At 43.4% G+C, this 25,319-nt stretch overlaps 6 protein-coding genes across 18 annotated transcripts; 3 read left to right on the top strand and 3 right to left on the bottom strand.

Annotated features, from left to right (window-relative positions):
* Nucleotides 1–65: 65 nt before the first annotated feature.
* Nucleotides 66–5,159, bottom strand: LOC125762057 (V-type proton ATPase catalytic subunit A). Of its 9 annotated transcripts, none has more exons than XM_049423787.1 (6): nt 5,040–5,159; nt 4,382–4,523; nt 3,571–3,765; nt 2,420–3,503; nt 1,940–2,336; nt 66–1,858 (listed from the first exon to the last, which is right to left on the bottom strand). In XM_049423787.1, the coding sequence occupies exons 2-6, from the start codon at nt 4,455–4,457 to the stop codon at nt 1,766–1,768; spliced, it is 1,845 nt and encodes a 614-aa protein (XP_049279744.1). In that variant the 5' UTR covers nt 4,458–4,523; nt 5,040–5,159; the 3' UTR covers nt 66–1,765. The 9 variants fall into 9 exon arrangements, with proteins under 9 accessions (XP_049279744.1, XP_049279735.1, XP_049279738.1 ...); XM_049423778.1 differs by having other exon boundaries at nt 4,382–4,526; nt 5,025–5,154; XM_049423781.1 differs by having other exon boundaries at nt 4,382–4,526; nt 5,040–5,145.
* A 387-nt stretch (nt 5,160–5,546) lies between these two features.
* LOC125762094 (elongin-B) lies at nt 5,547–7,655 on the top strand. Of its 2 annotated transcripts, none has more exons than XM_049423850.1 (3): nt 5,547–5,717; nt 5,878–6,149; nt 6,593–7,655. In XM_049423850.1, the coding sequence occupies exons 2-3, from the start codon at nt 6,147–6,149 to the stop codon at nt 6,941–6,943; spliced, it is 354 nt and encodes a 117-aa protein (XP_049279807.1). In that variant the 5' UTR covers nt 5,547–5,717; nt 5,878–6,146; the 3' UTR covers nt 6,944–7,655. The 2 variants fall into 2 exon arrangements, with proteins under 2 accessions (XP_049279807.1, XP_049279808.1); XM_049423851.1 differs by having other exon boundaries at nt 5,662–5,773.
* On the bottom strand, nt 7,402–8,531 carry LOC125762085 (esterase AGAP003155). The gene is made up of 2 exons (XM_049423838.1): nt 8,003–8,531; nt 7,402–7,925 (listed from the first exon to the last, which is right to left on the bottom strand). The coding sequence occupies exons 1-2, from the start codon at nt 8,529–8,531 to the stop codon at nt 7,678–7,680; spliced, it is 777 nt and encodes a 258-aa protein (XP_049279795.1). The 3' UTR covers nt 7,402–7,677.
* A 66-nt stretch (nt 8,532–8,597) lies between these two features.
* LOC125762047 (isoleucine--tRNA ligase, mitochondrial) lies at nt 8,598–12,527 on the top strand. The gene is made up of 4 exons (XM_049423763.1): nt 8,598–8,899; nt 8,993–11,288; nt 11,367–11,790; nt 11,922–12,527. Exons 1-4 carry the CDS (start codon nt 8,720–8,722, stop codon nt 11,929–11,931), a joined length of 2,910 nt encoding a protein of 969 aa, XP_049279720.1. The 5' UTR covers nt 8,598–8,719; the 3' UTR covers nt 11,932–12,527.
* Nucleotides 11,816–15,541, bottom strand: LOC125762051 (DNA polymerase iota). The gene has a single exon (XM_049423767.1). It carries the CDS (start codon nt 14,742–14,744, stop codon nt 12,504–12,506), a length of 2,241 nt encoding a protein of 746 aa, XP_049279724.1. The 5' UTR covers nt 14,745–15,541; the 3' UTR covers nt 11,816–12,503.
* A 490-nt stretch (nt 15,542–16,031) lies between these two features.
* Nucleotides 16,032–24,969, top strand: LOC125762073 (nucleolysin TIAR). 4 transcript variants are annotated; one of them, XM_049423818.1, is made up of 5 exons: nt 16,032–16,385; nt 16,978–18,379; nt 18,473–19,032; nt 19,117–19,216; nt 19,635–24,969. In XM_049423818.1, exons 2-5 carry the CDS (start codon nt 17,827–17,829, stop codon nt 19,796–19,798), a joined length of 1,377 nt encoding a protein of 458 aa, XP_049279775.1. In that variant the 5' UTR covers nt 16,032–16,385; nt 16,978–17,826; the 3' UTR covers nt 19,799–24,969. The 4 variants fall into 4 exon arrangements, with proteins under 4 accessions (XP_049279775.1, XP_049279778.1, XP_049279777.1 ...); XM_049423821.1 differs by lacking the exon at nt 16,032–16,385 and adding an exon at nt 16,669–16,687; XM_049423820.1 differs by lacking the exon at nt 16,032–16,385 and adding an exon at nt 16,671–16,783.
* Nucleotides 24,970–25,319: the final 350 nt, after the last annotated feature.

Raw genomic sequence — 25,319 nt, 5'->3', positions numbered from 1 at the left:
TGAAGAACCGTGATGGAAAACGGGAGACCCGAAAAACATTTGCACAAACTAAGGCAACACGACACTTTTCTTTTGGAATGCAAATTTCCGACAATTTCGCTTTATTTCTTTATTCATCTTTCGAATGGTTAGTAGTACATTACATCCCGCACGTCTACATTGTTGTGTTGTGGATTCTGTTATCCTTGCTGGACGATCTACCGCGCGTATTGATAATGACATTTACAAGAGCGAGAAAGAAAAAACACAACACATGGACCAACGAATTGTTGCGTTTGTTCCGTACACCAAGTGGACCGTTTCATGGTTCAGCTCTGCCTAAATCTTATCTGATGCGAAAACAACAGCAGAAATACAGAGAAAATGAATATATTAAAGGTTTAGCAAACATCGTTTTCAATTCCCACTGTTCATACGTGTGAGAAGCAGTGACAAAAATACACACGCAACAATAAAACTTTAACAACAAAACAAAGGACTGCGTTTCACACTGCGGAGGGTGCAAGTGGCGTAAAATGAAAGTAAATATAACATGGGTAAAATATTCATCATATTTCTATCATGAACATTAACCAATGAGCGAAACAAAATAACAGTTTTTTTATGATCATATAGGAATAAAATATTCACTGATCACTAATAATTGTGATAATTTGCATACACTAAATGAAATGTCTTTCGTCGTTCGCCGATTTGTTTTTTTTTTTGGAACCAAAACATTTAAAACAAAATTATAAATGCAATCGAATTCCTCACTGCACTGTGTACTTTTGAAACGTTTGTTCTTTTCTTTTTTTAAGTTTCTCCTCCAATTGTTCACCCTTTTCCGCATGGTTCGAACCACATGAAAGCGAGCCGTTACAAACCCAACATTCCATTTACATACTCCGATTGTAAAGAATTATCTTTGTTTCAAATATGCTTAGAAGGACTATTCATTTATATTTATATATATACGTGTTTTTAGCGACTAATCCACCGCTATATGGTTCGCGTTTTCTACAGGAAATTTATCTGAGCAACAACAACAAAAAATAATATATATAGTATCATAACAAATAATCCGGCTCTCCTTATTGTACGTTTTACGATATTGTATTTCCCTCGATCTTTTTCCTGCTGTTTCTCTATTCTCTCCAGAACTGCTTGTGTTAAGTTATTAGCTGATTGCATATCCCCTTTTTTGATGTGGATCCCAATTACATAGAATCTCACTTATAGACCACGTTTTTGCGAACACTGTTTTGCACTTAGCAATCAACACAATACTAGAGAGAATAGGTTAAGTTGATGCCAATATCATTTAAGTGGACGATGTTAGATGAACTGCAGGGTTGCATTGTGGTTCCGCGATTGTATCTGTCGGTTGTTAGAAAGTAATTAAAATTCTCTCCTGCTGGCACCCGTCGGGCAACGATGTGAGGCACACGCTTGCAATTATCCCCTTTTTGATGTTAATCTTTTAATGTTTTGTTTCGCGTGCCCTCAACCGATCTAAGGATAACTCTACAACTATCGCTGTGGAATACTTGTTGCATGGATCTGTGCTTGTGTACATAAGTTGTAGCATGTATGCCATTTATATATGTATAACGTCTCATGTGTTGCATTTTACTAATCGTCACACAGCCACCATAGCGGTCCTCTCCCCAAAGGATGCTAGTCGAGGCTGGCAACACGGTAAAAGAAACTTATCATAATAGTACATCTTCCTCCGATCAGGCTGGCACACTCTGCTCCGTTCCATACTTTGGAGGTATGCCATTTAATCTTCTAGATTGCGGAATGCCTGCTGCATGTCTTCATACAGCTGATCGAAATCTGCCTTGATTTTCGGTTCGCCGTCTTTTACTGGGTCCTACAACAGAAACAAACGGAGAGTTGATAAAATGTTAATATGTTTGTATACCAAGTTATCACACTATATGCTATATCCTACCTTGAACTTCATCGACGATAGCTGATACAGAATGTTGCCCATTGAGTCACGAATGACGTTCCAGGTGATTTTGTTTTCGGACTGTGCAGTCGTTTCCACTGCATGGCGCGCCATGTCGTAGAATCCGATCATGTTCTTCAGCATACCGACGGTCTTATAGAATGGACAGAAACGATCGTATGCGGAGTACGAATTCTGTTGCAGGAAATCGTCCTTCAGCAACTTGGCGACCTCAAGCGTGATCTTATCGGTTTCCGCCAACGAGGCCTTACCGACCAGCTGTACGATTTCGGACAGATCTTCTTCCTCCTGCAGAATTTCCTTCACCTTGGTACGCATTGGCACAAACTCGGGGAAGTTTTTATCGTAGAAATCTTCCAAAGCGCGCATGTACTTGCTAGGTGGGGGAAAAAACAGAAAACAAATGATTAGTCACACATGGTAGTGGTGTGCATTGGTTGTTACATGGCACTTGCTTACCTGTAAGAAATCAACCAGTTGATCGATGGGAAGTGCTTACGCTGGGCCAGTTTCTTGTCCAAACCCCAGAACACTTGCACAATACCGAGGGTGGCGGAGGTGACGGGATCGGAGAAATCACCTCCGGGCGGTGATACGGCACCGACAATCGAGACGGAACCTTCGCGCTCCGGATTACCAAGACACTTGACGCGACCGGCACGCTCGTAGAAGGAAGCCAAACGAGCACCAAGATAGGCGGGATAACCGGAATCGGCCGGCATCTCAGCAAGACGACCCGAAATTTCTCGCAAAGCCTCAGCCCAACGAGAGGTGGAATCGGCCATCATGGAGACGTTGTAACCCATATCACGGAAGTATTCCGACAGCGTGATACCAGTGTAGATGGAAGCTTCACGGGCCGCGACAGGCATGTTCGATGTGTTGGCTACGAGCGCGGTACGCTTCATGATGGACTCAGTCACACCATCAATTTCGACCGAAAGTTCGGGGAAATCGCGCAATACTTCAGACATCTCGTTACCACGCTCACCGCAACCGACGTACACGATAACGTCCGAGTTGGAGTACTTAGACAGTGACTGTGAGATGACAGTTTTGCCGCAACCGAAAGCCCCGGGAATAGCAGTGGTACCGCCCTGGACGCAAGGGAACAATGAATCCAGCACACGCTGTCCAGTTAGCAGCGGATGGTTGGCTGGCAGCTTTTCCGTTACTGGACGCGGTTGACGCACTGGCCACACCTGCAACATGGTGAATTTGCTGACTTCACCATCGAATTCGGTCTCTAGGATCACATCATCAACGGTATAGTTGCCGGTCGGGGCAATGTACTTGACGGTACCCTTGGCACGCGGCGGCACCATCAGCTTGTGCTTGACGAGTGTGTTCTCGTGCACAATACCGTACAGGTCACCGCCGGTAATGTGAGAGCCTGCTTTCACGTTAAGCGGGTTGAAGCTCCAGCTCTGCGTACGAGACAAGCACGGCACGTTGATACCCTTCGGAATGTAAATCGAGCTGGTCATTTCGTTGATGTCCTTCAACGGACGCTGAATACCGTCAAAGATGCTACCCATGATACCTGTCGGAATTCGGTGTAATTAGAACATTTGTTTTGTTCCACGATCGGGTTTTTGTTAACTCCATACCTGGACCAAGCTCAACAGACAGTGGCTTGCCGGTACGCAGGACGGGATCGCCGACAGTGACACCGGACGTTTCCTCGTACACCTGAATGGTTGCCATGTCACCTTCCAAACGAATGATTTCACCGACCAGCTCATAGTATCCGACACGAACCAGCTCGTACATAGCCGAACCGGACATACGCTCCGCCGTCACGACTAAAACAGGGAAAACATATTCAGAAATTATTATTTATACATTGGCCAATGTTATTATTTGAAAACAGTTATATGAATATAAAAATGTTATGTAGCAAAAAAACACACATTGTTTCGCACACCGGAGCTACTCCATATAACATCACATGTCGTTAAAATACACCTCCCTTCCATCATCATCATCTGACCAATTTCAAAAGCCGCACAAATACGTAAAGTTACATAATAATAGAATTACCATGCGATTTCGAAATACCGCGTATACATTGAACAATTCACTAGCCTTCATTTAATTCTCGATTGATAGATTACTTTACTATTAATTAGCAAAAACATGGATAAACAATCGAATTCTGTTCGACCAACTCGTCAAACAGATCACATGAACCGATTCATAACACGCACACAATGAAGGCAATGTAATCAACACAAGCACAATACCATTTCACACGTCATGTGACTGCTAGCCCACCAGCTTCTAATGACAGATGAAGAGAGGAAATTTTCTTCAGCTCCTCCACAGGGAACCATGAAATTTGCATTTCTACTACCGTTTAATCGAAAATGTTCCACTGCTGCACCTCACATCCAAAGGTAAAGGGACATTTAAACTTACCGGGGCCAGATACGGCGAAAACGTATCCGAATTTGGACTCGCGGTCCTCATCGCTGATTTTCTTCAGATTCGACATTTTCTATCTCGTTCTCTCGTGACGGGCTGTGTCGATTCCCTTTTTCTGCTGGCTTCCTGGGATATTCTGCTGAAATTGTAAAATAGTAAAAATAATATTTAAGACCTCTTCATTCCACTTCCTTTCGATTGCACTAAAAGAAAGGTCAGCTGATCAAAGAAGGCTACAGACGTTTATCTCACAAACGCAATAAGCGCCAACAGAATCGGAACCGCAGGTCATGTGACCTGTTCGGTTCGGTTTTACGCTTTCAAAATGAATTTTAGGGGAAAGATTTCTCGAATATGTATTACGCTACGTAGCTGTACACTGCTAAACTAGATTTTGTTATTGCTAGGCTTGAACTATACACAAAAACTACATAAAAAACAACGTCGAATGAATGGCCGATAGCGAAAGCAAAGACAACAAAAAAATCAATAAGTGCCTTGCGTTTTTCACAACAAAGTCAGTGGGCTCTTCTGAACCAAGTTATTTCTTTCACCGCTTAACGATGCTGCAATTTAAACTGGATTGCACGACCCAAACCCCAATTTACACTACAATAATGTTGAATACGAACTTTACCAGCCAACCACTTACGCAGAACTCGAGATTGGAAATGCCTGACGGATAAGAACTGAACAAACGTTTCATAAAACGTTTACCTCAGACGATTGATATTTCTTTTTCTTCATCGCTTCGCCCATTTATCTCATGCAAAGGCAAAACCGCTAGAAAGAAAGAGATAGCAAAAGTGGATTTGTTTGACATGCAACTGCACAGAGGGTACGTTTCATCTGAATTTACAGACGAATTAATTCAACGGCGGTGCAGTGCAAATGGGTATCTCGGAAATTCATACTTTTTTATGCTGATCAAGTTTTAGTGTATGTATTATTCAATTTAAAATTTACATTTAACTTTTTCTACTTTAAAAGTACATGGAATACCTAATGCTGTGCATTTGGAAGCTGATTTGCACTGAAGATGTTGTGCAAAACATTCTGCTATCAGTATGTTTGCCGATAGATTAGATTCATATCTAGAAATCCTCAAGAATTAATTGAAACACATAAAACAATAAAATTTTACATTCAATACATAAAAAAGAGAATAAATAAATCCACGCATTACGTCCATAGCGTAATGCAAGAGTTGCCTGTATTTTCAATGTGATTGTCAATTTGTCAAACTGACAAGAGGCACAGAGTGAGATCGGGAGAGAGAGAGAAAAGAAAAATAAAAGAAGCACCAGACGATTCAGTCGAAGCGGAGCTGGTAAATTATATCTATTTTCTTAAGGTTTACGCCGGAAATTATAAACATTTAGTACAGTAAGAACTGCGTCTTGGTTATAGATATTGGAAAAACGAAGATTCTACGCGTTTGTTTAAAGTGCCGATTAATGATTATTCATATGCATGACGTTTTGTTTCAGGATTGATTTTTTTTGGGCGCTAATCAGTAAACGGCAGGTGTAGCAGCCAGCAGTGAGTCTTTGGCACCGAGGTAGAGTGACGAAGGACGTAGTGAAGAACATAGTCGTTGGCCAGTTTATGAACACAAGTTTTCCTAAAGGAAACTCCTACGTTAAAGTTGTGTGAAGGTGGTTTGTGCATCAAAGGACATAGTGTGCAAGAAAGAGACAGAGAGCGAGGCAGTCGTCGCAGGATCAGCGCAACAGCAGTAGTGAATTGCTTTGACAAAATGGTAAGTGTCACAGTCTACGGCGTTTTTAATTTTTGACTATTCACGCTGCACTCAAATGTTGACTGTTTCGGAAATGGCTTGAACAGTCCGGAACTATATAATTAGCCCATGTGAATCAAATCGGTAGCCATAGAAAACGGCTCGGAAACGGTTCCCTTCCAGCAAGAAGCTCCGTCACTGATAAGATCGCGTAAGCGGCAAACGCATGATGGAGCTTTACCAAAGGGGCAAATCGATGAACTTTGGCCGAACCGTTCGTCACCGTTTTCTATCGCCGACTTTTGTATATACACAGGCGCCATCGAAGGGAGATTTCCCCCTCATCACAACTTACACACGCACAAGCTCGGTGGTAGCCCTATTGCTTATCGTAAAATGTTAGATGATAGGGATTATCAATTAAACGTAATGCGAGCAGTAATAGCAGCTTTCTTTCCTTGCAGGATGTATTTATGATGATCCGGCGGAAGAAGACGACGATTTTCACCGATGCCAAAGAGACGACACCGGTGTACGAGCTCAAGAAAATGATTGAAGGAATACTCAAAGTGCCTCCCCGTGATCAACGACTATACAACAAAGACAACATGCTAATGGATGACGATAAAACTTTGCAGGATTGCGGGATCACAGTAGTGACAGCGAAAGCGCAATGTCCCGCGCAGCTTGGTTTAGCAATACGCGAAAGCGGCGATTTCGAATCGCTCGAGCTGACACCTTATTCGTTGCCTCCAGATCTACCCGATGTGATGAAAAACCAGGACACCGCAAACGGCCAAGATCAACTCGCCTAAGAGGCCAAAGCTAGAGATTGAGGGTTTTTTTTTTTATTTCGTTCATTATTACGATGTCTTTCTCTCTTTCCACGCACCAACATTTAACACACCACCTAAACTATCCGCCGCTTTGTGACCGTCAAGCCCACACTGCTTCTTAATACGCAAATCCGCTGTTGTTGTCGTTTTAACACATTTACGTTTACATTCATTACTCACACACCAGAAGAAATCTGTGGCATCCATGCACACGAAATTACTTTGCAACATTCTGTAATTTAACCGCTCGGGCACGTTTACGCAATTCGAAACTGCCGATCGAATTTGGCCAGCTATCAGGCTAGGAAAGTCGTATTCTGCTCCATAGCTCCAAAAATATCAATTGTGATGTTGGCCATTGCAGACAAAACCGCAAGGTTGTTACCCTTTGGCTTGTCCTCATCTCAGAAAAGAACGAAACAATCTGCAATACACTGTTTGTTAACCAATCACACTGATTTTTCATGATTTATTGCATTGGCAGAAGCGTTACACATTTAAACCGTCAAGCCGCATCGCCTTTTTCGAGTCCGGGTGCCACGGAAATGCTACACTCACAGGGATAGTATATCTTTCACCTTATTTCCTTTTTGGGTAATTTTATTCGTATGGTTTTGAGTAATTAAATTATGGAAATGAAATGAAGAAGTTAGGGAGAATTCTATGGAACTTACTGGAGTCAAACTTTTAATCCATGTTCTTGTGGTGTTTTATTAATCGGAATCCGAATCGCTTTCGCTGTGCTCATGCGGTACTTCCATTTCTGCATGTTCTTCAATGTGGAAACTATTCGCTTCCGTTGCGTTCTGCAGTTCTTTGGCTTCAAGGTGTTGTTGCAATTGGTCGCGGAAAAATTCTACATACGTTTCCTTTAGTGATGATTGGGCAGGAAAGTAGTGACCACCCGGATGGGTTACGATTTCAGGATCCAAGAAGGTTTCCGATAAAGATTCACTCATATCTGCACAATACATAAAAGAGATTGAACATAACTAACACGTTCCATCTTCTAGCGTTACTCTATTGACTATCAATTACCTTTTGCAATGATTTCATCGGTCTCTCCGAAAATGTGAAGCGATGGTACCTGTATCTTACTTTCGTAATAGTTCAAATGCACTAAGCTTCCCGATCGAAAGCCGGACGCAAGCACTGCGAATTGAGGTTTCATAGTTGTCATCCCTCTTGCACTCAAATCACAGAGTAATCCAACAAAGCAGGCGCCTTGCGAAAAACCCAACAACCCATGGCAACCCTCCGTTTGCCATGTCTTCTCCACAAGTCTCAAACTTTCATCAAACCCGTACGCCGGTCCACCTTGATTAGTGCCCTTAAATGTTCGGTCTTCCTTGTTGAACCACCAGCTCCGCTGGTTTGGATCGGGTTCGCCTCCCGGTTCGAGCGGTGCTGCTGTGTGGGGCGCCGAAATAAACACAAATTCCACGTACTTGTTCAAGAACTTGCGAAACGATCCTAACTTGGATTTAAATGTGTCCGCATTCTGGCGATAACCGTGCAGTGCGAGAACTTTTAGTTTACCATTACCGGCGTCAGACTCTTTCGACATTTTCAGTTGCCAGAACAGTGTGCTCTGCGTGCAGAATGCCGCTTATGTTTTGATTCCGATATTCGTCGTTGCTAACCGCACATTGCGCGCTTTGACAGATGCATTTGATGACATTAGAAGGGTGAAACAAAATCGCCCGACTGCATAGCATATTCAGCGCATTTCCGAGGACATAATTCGTGTGTAAAATGTTGCCAGTGAGGTACGGTTGGGCTACCAGATGGCGAGTGATAATACGTTATTATAGCACGAAAAGTGTACCCAAAACTGAGATCAAATACACCAGCACTATTAATTTGCCGAAAACGAAGTTTCCGGCCCGATTGAGTACGGAAAAACGAACCGAAGTTGAGGAACACTTGCGCAAGGTAGTGTATGCTTATGTGTTGCAACAAAGTGTTGTTCGAAAGATTATGAAATAAGTTGTAATGCACTGATGGTAGGATTTTGTATTATTTTAGACCTGCTTGAGTGAACTGTACAGTTGGAACCGGACCGCTTTGCCTGCAGAGAAAGAATTTATCCTCCACGATGGACCACCATACGCAAACGGCGACCTGCACATGGGCCATGCGGTGAACAAAATCTTGAAGGATCTTATACTGAAGCATAAAATTATCAGCGGTACACGAGTGCACTATATTCCCGGTTGGGATTGTCACGGATTGCCGATTGAATTGAAAGCACTGGAAGCATTCAATCGCAAGAAGCGCAAAATTCCGGGCGAAGGTCATAAAACGGAAAATGAAATTCGTAATACTGCCCGCCGCTTTGCTCTGGACACAATCGAGAAACAAAAAAATGGTTTCGAATCCTGGGGTGTAACGGGGGCCTGGAATGTCGACCAAGGATACTATCGTTCGCTCGATCCATCGTACATTAGCGCCCAGCTAAGGTTATTTAGCGAGCTGTACGAACGAAAGCTAATCTATCGCGATTTGAAACCCGTGTATTGGTCTCCCTCATCACAGTCAGCTTTAGCAGAGGCAGAGCTAGAATACGATGAGGCACATCAAAGTCCATCATTGTACTTAAAACTAGCCTTGGAAAACCGTGGTGTTAGTTGTCCCACCATTGAACAGTACCGACTGGCAGGCAAACAGGTACACGCCGTGGTATGGACTACTACTCCCTGGACTTTACCAGCCAATCAGGCAGTGTGCTACAATCCCGCACTGGATTACAGCTTAGTGCAATCGTCCGCCGGGGAAATACTGCTAATTGGAAAAGACTTGATAGATTATTTAGGTACACAGTTGGAAACTTCGCTTTCGCTACTTGAAACCATTCCGGAAACAGAGCTGCAATTTTTAAAATATCATCACCCGTTAGACAAGCAGAAAGTATTGCCATTTTTGCCCGCATCGCATGTCAAAGCGGAAAAAGGAACCGGACTGGTACACACTGCTCCAGCACATGGACCGGAAGATTTTCTAGTGTGCCTTGAGCGAAAGATAACCACTGAGAGTCTCATCGACGAACGCGGGTTGTACAATGAACGTGCCCCTAAGTTCCTGCAAGGTCAATACGCGCTCACGCAGGGAAACAAATTGGTGACAGAGGCTGTGAAGGATGCGATCCTGAAGCTGGGCACTATTGTACACTCCTACCCAATCGATTGGCGCACAAAGCAACCGGTTTTACTACGTGCCAGCGATCAGTGGTTTATCGATACCAATCGCCTCAAGCAACGGGCTTTGGAGGAGATTAATGCGGTCGAAATTTATCCACCCACTTCCTCGGAGGTGAGCAAAAAAGTGATTGAAGGACAGCTTAGAAAACGACCATACTGGTGTATTTCGCGACAGCGTGCATGGGGTGTACCGATTCCAGTGCTTTATGATACCGTGACAAAGGAACCGATTGTTAGCAAAGCTTTGGTTGCTATTATCAACGATCGTCTAATGAAAGAGTCATCGATCGATTTCTGGTGGACGGCTTCGGTGGAAGAGCTAGTGCCCGTAGAGCTACTGCAACAGCTCGATACAAGCCACGACAGGTTAGAGAAAGGGAAGGATATTCTCGATATATGGTTCGATTCCGGCGTATCGTGGTTGTCCGTGTTAGGCAAAGATCGTATCGCCGACCTATATCTCGAGGGGATAGATCAGTTTACCGGATGGTTCCAATCGTCTCTGCTTACCAGCGTGGCCGCACGAGGAAAGGCACCGTACAAAGCTATTTTTGTCCACGGATTCGCTGTGGATGAAAATGGTATGAAAATGTCCAAATCGCTTGGCAACGTAATCTGTCCGAAACAAATTGCCCGACAGTACGGTTGTGATGCATTACGCTGGTGGGTTTGTGCACATGCCACACAAAATACGTCCATTCCTGTAAGCCACAAGCTGCTGGGCACGTCTGCCGAAAATGTACAAAAGCTGCGGGGAATTTTGAAATTTTTGCTCGGAGTAGTAGCACCGGATGGAACGAATGGAGGGAGAAAGGAAGCGATACAGCAGGATCTTCTACATCACGTCGATCGTTTTTACCTACAGCAGTTGGAAGCTTTCCATCGCAACGTGTTTGCACTGTATGATTCGTACCAGCACAATAAGGCGACTGCAATAATTCTTAACTTCTGCCAATCGACACTATCCGGGTTGTATTTACATGTGATCAAGGATCGGTTGTACTGTGGCTCAAGCGAAGAACACAACAATCTGAAAGCGATCCTCAATTATACTTATCGCACATTATCCAAAGTATTGTGGCCGATCGTTCCATTTCTGGTTGAAGAAAGTTGGTCATTCTATGGTAAACAAAAAACATTATTCACATTATTTGGTAAATGTTACTGAATGCAAATTTATCACTTCCTCTCTTTTATTACAGAGAAAGATCATTTCTACAAAGCAAATCAACAAACGCCTAATGTTGCTCTGCCTTCTGCTTCACAATCGGTGCCCGCTGTTGAGTGTGCACTCGATCTGCGTCACGTCGTTTATCAGCAGGCACAACTGAACGTGAACACCTGGCTGTTAGAAGTCACGGTAGAATGTAACGATAACGATCTTGCGCTCCTAATGATGCTGCATCCAAGCTTGAACAAATGTGAAACCTCGACAGAACTATGTGAATTACTACAGGTCGGTTCCGTAACGCTCCGTAAAGCGGTCGGAAGTGAACATCGATTCACGGTAACCGTCAACAAATCGGACAAACCTCTGTGTCAGCGTTGTCGCAGATATTTAGTTTCGCAGCTGGACGATAAGACCTTTCCAATCTGTGCACGGTGCAATGCAGTGCTGACACAACGGTAAGAAATTAAGTTTTTCGGATGCAAAAAAGATCGATTCAATAGCTAGTTATGTTTAACAAATTGTTATACCGTTTTTTTACTATTAAACATTTTGATTCTTTTCTTGTTTCTCACTCTCTCTCTCTCAGGCGGGAATGATTTTTGTAAATGATTGATGCGCGAAAAAAGAAAAGGCTGCGTTAACCTACCGGCTATAAAATGGTGAAATGTTTGTGATTTAAGTAAGTATGTACAATACGCTGTTGTGTCTGTTCAGAGCCATAGAAGAAAAAAAACCTGGACATTAATACAGATATTACAATCCAGCACTAGCGTTTAATCGTGGTGTTTCTTGATGGAAGAGGCGACAAGAATGCACGAGGAGATTTACAAAACTCAGTAACAGTAAAAACAAATCCTTTCATTCTAAAGTTTCAACCAAAACTCACTATACGCAAAACAGAAAACGAACACGAAATTAACAATAACCCTTTACTACACTCGTTAGAGAATCTAAAACTTAGCCTTTACGTGCATTGAGTGTGTGAATGGAAATAGAGAGCGCATTGGCCAAAAATTACCTCCACAAGCTAAACGATAAAACCATCTGACTCCATGCATAGCTGCCACAATCGCTCCGGGACACGTTGGGGAGTGAATAAAATGCGGACGAAAAAAAAAGAGATGATGTACGCTAAAGATGCAATAGATGATACCGCAGATAACATGTGCTACGTGTTTTTAACGAAGTAGCGATGTAAAGTATTTTTAGAGCTACCCTTACCGGTTGTGGCAGCATTTGTTGGAGTAGTATTATTGTTACTGCTACTATTATTGGTGGTGGAATTGTTGTGAGTACTGTTGGGGCTCGCGCTGCCCGGGCTTGCTTTACTAGGGCCTAACCCTGCACTGCTGCTGGGTACCGTCGTACCACCATTTGCCCTTCGCCAATTACTAAGTAACTCCTGTTGTACATCATCCGGTAGCGCATGAAACACTTCCGGGTCCACGTTGGGGGGCAGGAGATTTGTACTTTTGCAATGATTTTTAGTCTGTGTGTGGTCCCTACCGGTACTGGCACGGTCGCCGCGGGGAATGTCGGATACAGGTGAAACACTAACCTCCATTTTACTGCTGCTGCCTGCCGTGCTGTCAATCGATCTACACACCGGTGTTGATCGGCTTGCGATGGGATCGGACGTTGTCCCTATGCGCTCTCGGAAGAATGATGACATCTTTGATGGTCCACCTTGCGTGGAAACATCCATTGGTGAGCCGGGCGACACAGCCAGGGAAGAATGGTCCTGATCGTACTCTTTGGAATTCAATCGTAGATCGGCCACTCGCAGCTTGCTAAGTGTGGTTTCGTCCGGTTCACTGTTCCCATATCGTCGTTCCTGTGCACCGAACGGCCTGTGTCGATTGGCCTGGAACATAAGGCGACGTGATTTTTTTGGCGATGGTTCTACGTCTGATTCCGAGCCCGACAGTGACGCGACCGAGCCTGCGTCCGAGGAACAACACGGTTCACAATCCATTGCCGAAAGGGACGATTTGTTCGAGCAAAAACTGATATCGCTGAGCGTGATCGATTCGTTGCTGAGATTGGTTATAGACTGGACTTCAATATCGGACTTTTTGATTAGGAAATTAGCTATGGATTTACTACCGACGCGTCGCTCTTGAAACTTAAAAAAAGATAGCCCCAGCAGCGTTATATTGAACGGTTGGCGCAGATCTACCATTCGCTCGAATACTTTCATGACGATGGCGAGAATTTTATCTTGGGCACCGTCCGTCAGTACAAGCCGCCCGTTAGCATGCCGAAACATCGAGGGAAGTAATTTGTCCTGCTTTGATTCGCGGTGTGTGGTGCGCTTCGCTAGATCAAACTTACGGACGGTAACCTTTATAGCGATCGGCACCCGACCGTCTTCTGCGATGTTTTTTACCAGCCGCACCAAAAGGTGGCGGAACTTTTCTTCCGCATCCGCACGTACCGATATGGAAGGGCAGGAATCTTCTAGACCGACTGATTTCGGTTTACCCGTCTGTTTCACCGCTGTATCATCTCGACCGAAGGCAATTTGCTTCAATCTTACGGCCTGTTCGTACCCTAGATGTTTAGTAAGCCTGTCCAGCTCCACATACTGAAGATCTGTGACGGTGCTTATACCACAGCAGTCAGCCAAAGTTTGGGCCGTTTTTTCTCCTATTCCGGTAAGGCTACGAACCGAACCAAGCGATGCTACAAACAAGCTGCCTTGCGTGGGAAGCAGAACGGTCTGCTTGTTCTGTTTGTTCACTGCACCAACCAACTTCGCCAGTAGCTTATTATGCGCAATTCCGGCACAACAGCGCAGTCCAAGCTCTTTGAATATGCTGTCACGTATCTCTTTCGCTAGATGTGTTGCCAGTATCAGTCTTCGATCACAGCCACAGTGGCAGCATTGCCGGAAAAGATCGCGATCTGTTTCCCGAAATGGCGCCAGCTCAGATGCGTTCCTCTCCGGTGGAGGATGGATTAGTCCCTCGACGTAGTTTAATTGCGAAAGCTCTGCGCTACCACCAGTCGCTTCCAGCTGTTCGAGCCGCTCGGAAATAAGTTCGGTTACATCCAAATAATTCTCATCCAGTCCGAGCTTTTCGACGTGTGGTGTAAATCGGTGCATGATTTCGTTGATGCGTACCGACATTTCCTTGTACTTGGTAATGTCTTCTCCATTGATAAGCACCAGCTCTGGGCACATGGCAAGAGCTTCCTTCACGGGCTGCAGCTTCTTGATGCCCTGCTGCCGTGCGATATAGTTCGACGTTACCACACAAAAGCGTTGTTTTACCGCAAACGGCTTTTCCTTGAGCGAGGGATTCAGTACTTCCTCTACTTGAGCGTAATAATAGTCCATATCGATGTGAATAATGACCCGCGGATGTACCCGCTCTTCATCGTCTGTTTCCTTCGGTCCATCCATGATGATGCCAGACGCGTTGTACGTGCTTCCCTATCGTGCTACGTATGAAGTTCTGCTCCGATGTGTCCCTGTTTGACAATGCTTTTCCCTTTTCCGAACCCCTGGATCGATGACGATGCTCGTGATTATGGCCGTACGACGGCAATTATTTTGAGCGTCAGCAATAGCAGCCATAGGCAGCAAAACGGGTACAACGATCGCGTTCCCGATCGATGGAGACGGTCGCAACTGGAGGGGTTTGTTGAAATAGGCAATGCCTACGGTTCCATCCAAACGAACGACTTTGTCAGATCGGCTTCGAAGCATGTAAGCGCTGATTTAAGGCAGTCGTTGTAAGGACATGTTTATGCAGCCCTTACTTATACGAGACGGTAAACGAGGACGCCAATGTACTATTGTTCCGCTATACGAACAACATTTGTTTACGATTCACTTATCGATATCAACTGTGATCCCGTTGGCAATTGCACTGTTTTTTTGACGCTATTCGTGGTTTTTGTCCTGGGGAAAGTTATTCACTTGCGGGATACAAGCGGCCGACAAATTGGTAACTTTCTTTTTCCTATTTGTCAACCGAACACAAAAACAGATTCTTGATACACAACAACATCGACTTTCTCGAGCCTGTTTTCTGGCATAGTTATGTAGAGTGTCGAGATAGGTGAGCTTCTGACTTCAGGAGATTAAGGATGTACTTTTACACATATTTTTTCGGCTATATTAGCAGTGTAAACAATCCGGAGACTGGGAGCAGCTGTTTTTTATCGAGATTGAACGATGACGATGACTGACTTCATTATGCATAAAACGTTTCACAAAACGTTTGCTGTGCAGACGCTATAGCTTTCTCGTTCGTGCCATATTGCTTTCTCGCACTTTCTAGCCGTCTGATTGACGTACGTTTTTTGTGCGTTCTTTTGCCCCAAATAACATAATCGTCATCATCTATTTTACACTAAAAATCCCGTTCGAATCGTGCGCCATTACCATCGAATCGCTTGCATTTGTCGCGTCGAAATCGTCTATATTGAACTCGGAGTGAGAAACAATCATAAATGTTTTATTTGTGTAATTCGCTTTTATAATATGGTGTAAAATATTTAGGTGCGAAATGGTTTTGTTCCACTGTGCGTTTGCGTAAATAGTTTTTGTTTATAACTTGCAAGTTTGTTTCTTTAAAGTCGTTTTTATTTTTTTTAATTATAAAACATGAATCATACTACAATATATTGTACATTTGAAAGCAGCAAAAAAGTAAATCTTTGAAAGAAAATAATTTTAATATTTCTTTTGTTAGTCAAAAACTGTTGAAATTACAAATAAAACGTTTCATGAAGTCGTTGCCGTGGAATAGGGTCATCATTTTCACAGGGGTAAACAATATTGCCAACCTTAGCGTCTGAACCGAAATTTTTAGCAAGAAGAAGCGAAGCAAAGTGTAGAAGAAAGAAGACAGGGAGAAAACGAGAACGGACCGTCCGGTTAAAGTGAATATTTCATTTTATCCGCTGTGCAGAAAGAAGCTGTGTGTTTGACCATTGGAAAGTGAAACTAAGCCGCGGACGACGAAGTACACAACAAAAGCGTACGAATCGCTTGCCCCCAAGCGTTTTGGACCTGCAACTCAATAGTTTGGCGGTGGTACGTGTTTGTTCTTTGGTGTGGTGGAAAAAGAAAGGAGTCGACGGTGGTGGTTGGTCAATGAAGTAGCTGCAGCTGAACCGGGCGATAGCCTAACCAGTAGTTGCTTCTGTTAGGTTCACTCTAGTGCAAGAATATTTAGATTCTTATAAAAAATGTGCATTTATGCAGCGCATTCGTGCTTCATCCGTAGTTAAACATCCCAGCGTTGATATGCTCGCTTGGTAGCAAAGTGATATAAATTTGATTTGAGGTGAAAATAGGGAGCATTCGGGGCTTTGTGCTCAACAGAGTGTGCTATGGTATGGTAGTGTGGTGGTTGGTGGTTGGTGGTGGTGGTGTTGTGTTGTTTGAACGAGAGCCGTGCTGAAGAGTGCGGTGCAGATTGAATGTTGAAGGTAAAAGCTTTTACCGATGTGTGTGTGAGAAGTAGGAGAAAAGCAGTGGACAGAAAGTGGTAAAGAATAGCGAAAGCAGCGTATACAACATATGTGTGCATGTGTGTGAGAGATTTCGATGGATGAGGTGACAATCGCGATATTAGAGATTTCATGGCGTTAAATACGTTTTGTTTTTTTTTCTTCGTTTTCAGATTTTCTTCTAGGGTTATTAACGGAAAGTGAATTTGGTACAACGTTTTCAGTGTTTCGATAGCTAAGTGGGGGAAAATTTCGCGGAATTATAGTTTTAAAACTGTGAGTTGACCGCTATGCTAATAGGAGCCACGTCTCCGTGCTTTACTGAAGGTGCGTGTATTCATAAACCAAATAATATTGAATGAACTAGTCATTCGATCTACAAAAAAGTGTGTGCAGGAGTTCAACGCGGTTGAAGTAACGCAGGAAAAGTCAACGACACATACAGTGTGGTTTTGACCGGCAAAAGCAAATGTAAATTGTCGGAAAACGGAACCAAACGTTGTGTGTACACAAATACGCAGAAAAGACAACGCCGAGAAACGTGAACATTGCGCGATAGGAAAAGGTGTGTTTTTGTGAAATCATAAGACTCTCCCCAACGCTCTCATCGCGATAGAATTGGTAGAGGTTTTCCAGCAGCCTGCAGAGTCTGCCAAAAACCACCGTAGCCACAAACTACGCGCGCTTGCTCGCATGCACGTAAGCGTGTGTGCGTGTTTGTGCGTTAGTGTGTTGAAGGAGCACGAACGATTTGTGTAGGATTTTTCGTGCATGGTGTTAGTGATTGAGCTGGGTTGCACACTATTACGATTAAAAACCCCATTCAGCAAGGCTTAGCTCAGGCAAAAGCGAATTCAGGGCAATTCCTGTAAAGTTCTCATAACGATATTAAATTTAAAGTTTGAGGATATCATCATCCTCCAAATAGCGGAGACCTGTGAACACGGCTCTAGTAGGTTTACAGGATAATTTGAGTAGAAATCTAAGTTGGCTGTGTTAACGGTGCATAGTAACCTAGCAAAATGACAGAAGATTCGTATCCGAAGACGCTTTACGTGGGCAGTCTCGACACAACGGTCACGGAGGAGCTGCTCTGCACACTTTTTAGTCAGATGGGCACAGTAAAGAGCTGCAAAATTATACGCGAAGGAACCATCGATCCTTTCGCTTTCATCGAGTACGATAACCATCAGTCAGCCCAGACAGCGCTGGCGGCAATGAACAAGCGAATGTTTCTGAAGAAGGAAATAAGGGTCAACTGGGCAACGAGCGCCGGTAATCAGCCGAAAACGGACACGAGCCAACATCATCACATTTTCGTGGGCGATCTCAGTCCGGAAATTGACACCGAAACACTGCGGGAAGCGTTCGCGCCTTTTGGAGAAATTTCAAATTGCCGCATAGTGCGAGACCCACAAACGCTCAAGTCCAGGGGGTACGCGTTCGTGTCGTTTGTGAAGAAAGCCGAGGCGGAAAACGCCATTGCGACGATGAACGGTCAGTGGCTGGGATCGCGCTCCATCAGAACGAACTGGTCGACACGGAAGCCTCCGGCACCAAGAGAAAACTCTAAAGGTAAAATCTTGGTGTTACTTTATTAAATGCAAGCAATACTTTATTAAATGCATGCATGATTCTATCTGTTTATTTTTTTTAATATGCCACCAGGAATTAAAAGTGGAAAAACGCCAGGGTTTGAGGAAATCTACAATAATACCAGTCCAACCAATACGACCGTTTACTGTGGAGGATTTCCACCAAACGCGATCACAGACGAGCTAATTCAGAAGCATTTCGCCCAATTTGGACACATTAACGACACTCGAGTGTTCAAAGACAAGGGTTACGCGTTTATACGGTTTGCGAGCAAAGAGTCGGCGGCACGCGCCATCGAAGGTACACACAACAGTGAGGTACAAGGACATCCGGTCAAATGTTACTGGGGTAAAGAGAATGGAGGCGACGTAAATAGCAACGGCATGAATGCATCCGCGATTGCGGCTGCGGCTGCCGCCTCCGGTATGATTGGTATGAATATGAACGGCATCGTTAGCCCGTTGCAGCCAATGCAGCAGAATGCGGCGGCCGCTGCTGCAGCTGCCGCCGCTGTTGCTCAGCAGCACAGTGCTAATCCACAGCTCACTCAGGCCTCGGCAGCGGCTGCTGCAGCCGGTGCCCAGTATCCCTACTCAGCGGCAGCTTACGGTCAAATGGCGTATTGGTTTCCGGTAAGTAAAATGCAGCGATTAGTTGATCAACTGAAATTATTCTAGCTTTTGCTTACATTTAACTGCTTTGTTGTTTACTTTTAGGGAGGATACCCACAGATACAGACACAATACATGCAACAAGGGTATTACACTTACCCAACAGCTTACGCACCTGCAGCTCCACAGCAATCTGGTACAGCAGGTTAGTAAATAATGAATAATATGTTTGATCAAAGCGTGAATATTACAAATGAAATTATGGTTAACAGATCAGACTTCTTCTTAACGGGCTATTCTATTTACATTATTGTTATACCCCATACAAGGTTAAAAAAATGGGAAGAAATATGAAATTGATCCTATCTTAAACTAGCAACTAGATAAACGCATGGGATCCTTGAAGTAAGGACTGAGATAGCGCGATAGGGTGCTAAGGCAGCTTTGGAATATAATTAGGGTTTTATAGTTAACTATATATTTGCTCACTAAGATCGATGATGGGACGATACTACATTAACAGTTTTATTATGAATTTATTTCTGTAGTAGTGATTACAAAAAGTTTAGATGAGCGTTACTTTACATAAATGGTTGAGTTTACGTGTTTTTCCATTGTTCTAGGTTATCGTATGATGCAACCGAACATGGCAGCAGGCTGGGGCATGCAAACTGTCCCAACCGTAGCAACGAACGGTGCAGCAGCGGCAGCGGCAGCAGCAGCGGCTGCAGCATCATCACAGCAACCCTTGATGTATGCGACGATGCCACAGTTCCAAACGCAATGAGAACTATTGAAAAATTACTCTACCAGCAACAACATCAACGCCGGCATCAAACCAAGCACCAATAACAACAGTACCAAGAATCACGCTAGTATCAGTAATATGAAAAATTTTAACAACAGTCTCCTGAACATTGTATCGCCGTCTCCTTCAGCAATTGCAACGGGCAATAGCAACAAAAACAATTTTTGCTTGATGCCAAATCTTCCTGTTCCTACTGTTGGCACAGGAACTTTGTTACCTTCGAACTCAATTGACAACCTGTCCGTCTCGTCTGCTGCTGCTGCTGCTTCAAACAGTATGGGATCTATACTGCTTGGTAACAATAACGCCACCAAAAGCACATCGGCTGTTGCGGCAATGGTTGCTGCTGCCGCGGCCGCAGCGAACTTTAACAACAACAAAGGTATTCAACGGCAGCCTTCAGCAACAGTGGTTTCGTCGTCCCAGCTAATGGTTGCTCATTCGAATGGTGCAAGCGATGGTGGTGGCGCTATGCTTTTAGGTGGCAGCCATCGTCATCAACGTCTTCCACTAAATCCGACGACATACCAGTCGCAACAGTCTTCTTCGACCCATCATATGACAACGGCAAATGCGATAGCGGTGGCTATTGCTGCAGCGGCAGCAACTGCTGCCCAACAACAGCATCCATATCGTCATCAACATCACTACCAGACGTCGACAGCGAGCGCAGCATCAATGACATCATTCCTGCCATTAAACGCCTTTAGGACGAAGAAGCAACTGTTAAGCAAAACGCAAACGAACATCCGTGAAAGTGTAGTTCCATCCGCAATTAAGCAATCATCGGCAGCAGTGCGAAATTGTACGGCGACGACCATCGAAGCCTGTACTACTGCCACGAGCAGCATTCCATCAATCTTAGTTCCTTCCAGTGAAGACGGAACAGACACGACAGTGTGCACGTTAGCCGCTACCGTTGGGGCGACAAGTGCGATCGCAACGCTAGCCTCGCCGGTACCGTCAGTAATGTTACTATCGACATCGTCCACCAGTAGTAGTAGTAATAGTAGTAGCCATAACGATACCATTAGTATGAATAACTTTTCCCATCGGTCCACTGCCGATGATCTATCTCCGTCCTCATCATCGTCGAAGGTCGGTGGTGGTTTTAACTCGTCAATGTCAACAATGTTGATGCCGATGAATACAAAAACGCAAAGCAATGAACCCTATATCAGCAACAATGGAAGCAGCGATGGTGATCTTCCGCACACGAGCGATTTTAGCAATGCCGGATATGGTGCGACAGCCACAGCAGTAGACGGGAGTACGGAGATAGCAGCCACAATGAACGTTGAGCATGATTCTCGTTCCTTCATTCCAGAAGACGCGATCGCAGATGTTTGTACAAATAATGACGAAGAGAATTCTAGCGTTACCACCCGACTTTGTACCAGCCGAACTTTCCTAAAGCACAAGCTAAACTTTAATGACGATGTACACGATCCATCGGTGACTACGAAGCCCGCGAAAGTTCGCTTAACGGAGTATGCAATGATAGCGAGCACCGAAACAAACGAACCCATGGTAGGTGTTGCCGAGAGCGGTATGAGTGAACAACAAAAAGACGATGCTGTGCGTGCCAGCAGCTTATGTACAACAAATGGTGCAAGTGAAGGACATAGTCCACCAACAGAAGACTCACCCATAGAAAGGTGCAAAAATAATCGTTTATAAATGCATGGATAAAAACATGAATCAATTTCTTGCTGATAAGTTTCGCCCTCAGCGCATCATGCTTTATTGTGCATGCAAACATTATTCTTTTATGCGTAAAAAAGTTTGTAGCGTTCATTGACAGAATATACACATTGTGTTCCGAGGTAGGAAGCGTACTTCCGTAAGAGTAAAAAACAAATATTGTAAATCAATCAATGTAACGCATACTAACTGTTCACCATCTTTTTCTTCAATTCCTCTCGCACATGGTTTTTTTTGTACACAAACACAAATTTTTGATCCATGTGGAGATGAGGGGTTTTTTTTGGGATTTGTTACTGGAATCCATTCGTCTCATTCGTATCATTTGTACATTGAATGATGTGTGTATGTGTGTATGTGTGTTGTCATCCGCAGAAGACTGATTGGGTAAAATGTTAAAACTCTTAGCGAAACCAAATGTTCCTCCAAATCAGATAACCATGCGGGAAGAAAACCAGTTATAAGACGAAAAAGAGATGGATTACGCACTGTTGGGTAATGGACATTTTACAGAGGGTTGTTTACATCTGAATGTGTACGAAAAACCGGCATTTCTTTCTTTATCTTTTGTATTTTGGTCGTTTTTGATTAAGGAAAAAAAAGACGCGACTGATTTCGTTCTTTCGTTCCTTTTTTGCATTCGAATGGAAATAAAGTTGAAAATTGTGCGCTGTGGAAAAGGATAACAACATCATCTCCCCCTTTTCAAATTTTGCTATTTGGTTGAAATAATTTCCATTCAGTGAATGTTTACGGAACAGGGCAGGATCGCTTTAGGCGTAAGGGGAAATAGAACGCGTTTGCACGAAAGGATATTTAAATGCTCTTTACCAGGGTACCACCACCTTTATCCTTCAAAGACAATTTTATCTGTACTCTTTATTGTGTTTCCGGTGCTGGCAATGTTTTTGGCAAATAGATTGAAGAAAGCGGGAAAATTTTGAACAAAAAACAAAATGCACTGCTATTTGCATCTAGAGTGGCAAAATGAAGAAGCGAAAGGTAAAAAAGTGCATATTCATGATTACGGACGCTGTCCGGTAATTGTACGAACATCAACAATGAGCAGCGTTGAGTTTGAGGAAGAATGGCGCGCAAATCAAGGATGCAACTGTTCGACCAAGCGACGATGACGATGAGGATATTGTTTCGAGTTTGAGGTGCGTTGCCGCCATAACAATTCATACACACACAGCTGGTAGGAGAGGAGTAGGACGATATAACCCCCGGGTAATGATGAATGAGAATTGGACATGTTTCTCTTAAGCGTCGGAACGGGAACTAAAATATCGGATGAGAAGAGAATGGTGGTGATATATTTATTATACCAATTAACGCACAACTATAAAGAGATACCTCTTTCGCTTTTAGCAAAGAGTACATGGTTAGGAAAATTGGAAAGATTGAGCAAAAAATGAAAACATCGCCAAGATGATGTGCGCCGCGTGGATAAGAAATAAGTTATTAGATAAAACAAAAGCAGTAAGATTGATGGACGATGGTTAGAGAACGTTTGGTGAATTGAGAAGACATGCGAAAGTGAAAATGAATTCAGTGGTTGGATAATTTTTTTTTTAGTAACCATAAATGTGTGGGATGATGTGACCGTTCGCCGTAATGAAGACGTAATTAAGGGGCGGAAAATGAATTAACTCCAACGGTGTGTTTGTGTACATGTAGGCAGATAGAAGCGGTAGCGGTAGTAGTTCAATAAGGAATGTTCAAGGAAAGAGTATTGAGGGTTTGTGGCTAGTTGCGAATGGGGCGCGTAACACCACTTGTACAACACTTACATCCCGCACATTAGCATCTCAGGAAAAACAGGAATGTATGAGGATTTGGTTTTGTTACATTTTCTTATGCTAATTTTGGTTGCAGTTTTTAGCTATCCGTGCCACTCACAGGTGTCCTGGAAGGCTAATAATACGTAGATAGCATCGAGCAAAACCGAGAGCAAATTTTCTGTTTTTGTCGAAACGTTCGTTTTACCTCCGATTGTCGGTGAAAAAAAAAAGACTTGCGAAAACATTAAACTAACAGCAAAACATGTATGATAGGACGTGCTTGGACGAATGGCGCGCAATCGAATGGTTGAACAAAAAAGGAAATAAAAACAGACCAGGAAAAGAAGATCCACAATCTTCCACATTGATTAGAGCGGCACTTCATGGGGGGGTGTAGTAGAAATGTTACAAATAAAAAAAAGGGATCCTGAGTGTTTGTGTGGTTGTGCATAAATGCATGTGTGTTTGTGTGTGCGTGTGTGTGTGTGTATAAATTAAAAAAAAAACGATAGAAACAAACGACACAAAGAAATAAAAATCAGAATGTAAGCAGCAGCAGCAGCAGTGGCCAAATGTTCCAGTGTACAAGAATATAATCGTTTCTTTCTTTTTTTTCGTCTTCAGTTCAGGGCCTGAGGAAATGTGTTATTAGAGAAATAAAATTAAAAATGAAACAGAACGATAAGACACTGGAGAACGAAGCATAGCAGTTAGATTTTTTTTGTTCTCTGAGACGTTTTTGTTTGTTTGTTTAACACAATGTTTTCCTTTGTCCTAAGTAGACATGATAATTCTCTCGACTGAAAGGCTCGTGTGCTGTAGGGCTGCAGGCTTATTATGAACTGCCTCTCAATGGATCGCTGGTGGCAGTTTGATAAAACGGGACGAAACAGATATTGTGCTACGAAGGGGCGGGAGTCAGTCAACCTGCCCGACTAAATCGAAATCGAAACGAGGCGAGAGAAACCTGCAAATATATAATATAAAATCGCCGTATGATTTGGGTTGATGATGGACAGCTTTAGTTGCACGGAGTTCTTTCGGAACTAACTTTGCTGAAGGAGAGACACGGTAACGGAACATCATCGAAAAAAAAGCTCATAAACACGATCGTGTGTGCTGGATGTGAAATGGCAAAGAAAAGTGTAAACCTAGATCAGCTACGTGCTATTGCAAGGCGTAGTGTTTTGATACGTAAGGTATCGGGAAAAAAGATAGTTCTTTAAGCAAAAAAAGGTAGCCACTAAGCGCTGTCCTAGTGAGTAAGTTACTATCACACAACTAAAAAAAAGAAGAAAAACTAAGATTAAGGTGGGGCAAATGGGTTGAAACACTGTAATAATTGAGGAAAGCAGCGATGGAAGCAGAGAGAAGCCAATTATTTAAGAATTACTATTTTCGGTAATGAACTAGACATAACTTATGTAAGAAATGGGAACTGCGCAAAACATAAGCAAAGCAAAAAAGAAGAAAAAAAAACACATTCGAATGCAGCAGCAACAAACTGTGCAAAGCAAATGCAGAACTCTCACAATGCAACAGAAAGCAACGAGATTGAGAATGAGTGAATTAATATTAAAGAAAATAAAAAAAAACTATAGTGTAACTGTACTGTAAGTGGTAAACTATTGGAAAGTAAGATAGCCAAGAGAGAGAGAGAGAGATGGAAGAAAGGAAAAAAAGACATACAAAAAATAGAAGATCGAAAAGAATGTAAAGAAGAACCATCTTATGGATCACACGATCATATGCGGAGTATCAAAAGGAAAGCATGATGTCCGCAGAAAAATGGCAGTGGTTTTAGGGGGTTAGCCCCGGGGGGGAAAGGAGAATAGAAAGAAGTGTCGTTTTCTACGCGAAACGATATGTGAAAGAAAGTCGCATGCGGATGTAGAGATATGGGACAGGTACAACGAAAACAAACAAAACTAATACTGTTACCGTGTAAGCCTGTTACCGTCTTTAGGCGCACCTGAAATGCATGCACTAGAGGGGGAAAAGAGCAAGACAAG

Source organism: Anopheles funestus, chromosome 2RL (assembly GCF_943734845.2).
Source record: "Anopheles funestus chromosome 2RL, idAnoFuneDA-416_04, whole genome shotgun sequence".
NCBI classification, from domain to species: Eukaryota; Metazoa; Arthropoda; class Insecta; order Diptera; family Culicidae; genus Anopheles; species Anopheles funestus.
This window is presented reverse-complemented; position numbering and strand designations above follow the sequence as displayed.

Coding starts and splice junctions, on each gene's coding strand:
- LOC125762057 (XM_049423787.1), bottom strand. CDS start 4,457: ATGTCGAATCTGAAGAAAATCAGCGATGAGGACCGCGAGTCCAAATTC. Junction 3,766..4,381: donor TTTCGCCGTATCTGGCCCCG/GTAAGTTTAAAT, acceptor TCCCTGTTTTAG/TCGTGACGGCGGAGCGTATG. Junction 3,504..3,570: donor GTCTGTTGAGCTTGGTCCAG/GTATGGAGTTAA, acceptor GAATTCCGACAG/GTATCATGGGTAGCATCTTT.
- LOC125762085 (XM_049423838.1), bottom strand. CDS start 8,531: ATGTCGAAAGAGTCTGACGCCGGTAATGGTAAACTAAAAGTTCTCGCA. Junction 7,926..8,002: donor CGATGAAATCATTGCAAAAG/GTAATTGATAGT, acceptor TGTATTGTGCAG/ATATGAGTGAATCTTTATCG.
- LOC125762047 (XM_049423763.1), top strand. CDS start 8,720: ATGTTGCCAGTGAGGTACGGTTGGGCTACCAGATGGCGAGTGATAATA. Junction 8,900..8,992: donor TTGAGGAACACTTGCGCAAG/GTAGTGTATGCT, acceptor GTATTATTTTAG/ACCTGCTTGAGTGAACTGTA. Junction 11,289..11,366: donor AGAAAGTTGGTCATTCTATG/GTAAACAAAAAA, acceptor CTTTTATTACAG/AGAAAGATCATTTCTACAAA.
- LOC125762051 (XM_049423767.1), bottom strand. CDS start 14,744: ATGGATGGACCGAAGGAAACAGACGATGAAGAGCGGGTACATCCGCGG.
- LOC125762073 (XM_049423818.1), top strand. CDS start 17,827: ATGACAGAAGATTCGTATCCGAAGACGCTTTACGTGGGCAGTCTCGAC. Junction 19,033..19,116: donor AAATGGCGTATTGGTTTCCG/GTAAGTAAAATG, acceptor GTTTACTTTTAG/GGAGGATACCCACAGATACA. Junction 19,217..19,634: donor ACAGCAATCTGGTACAGCAG/GTTAGTAAATAA, acceptor CCATTGTTCTAG/GTTATCGTATGATGCAACCG.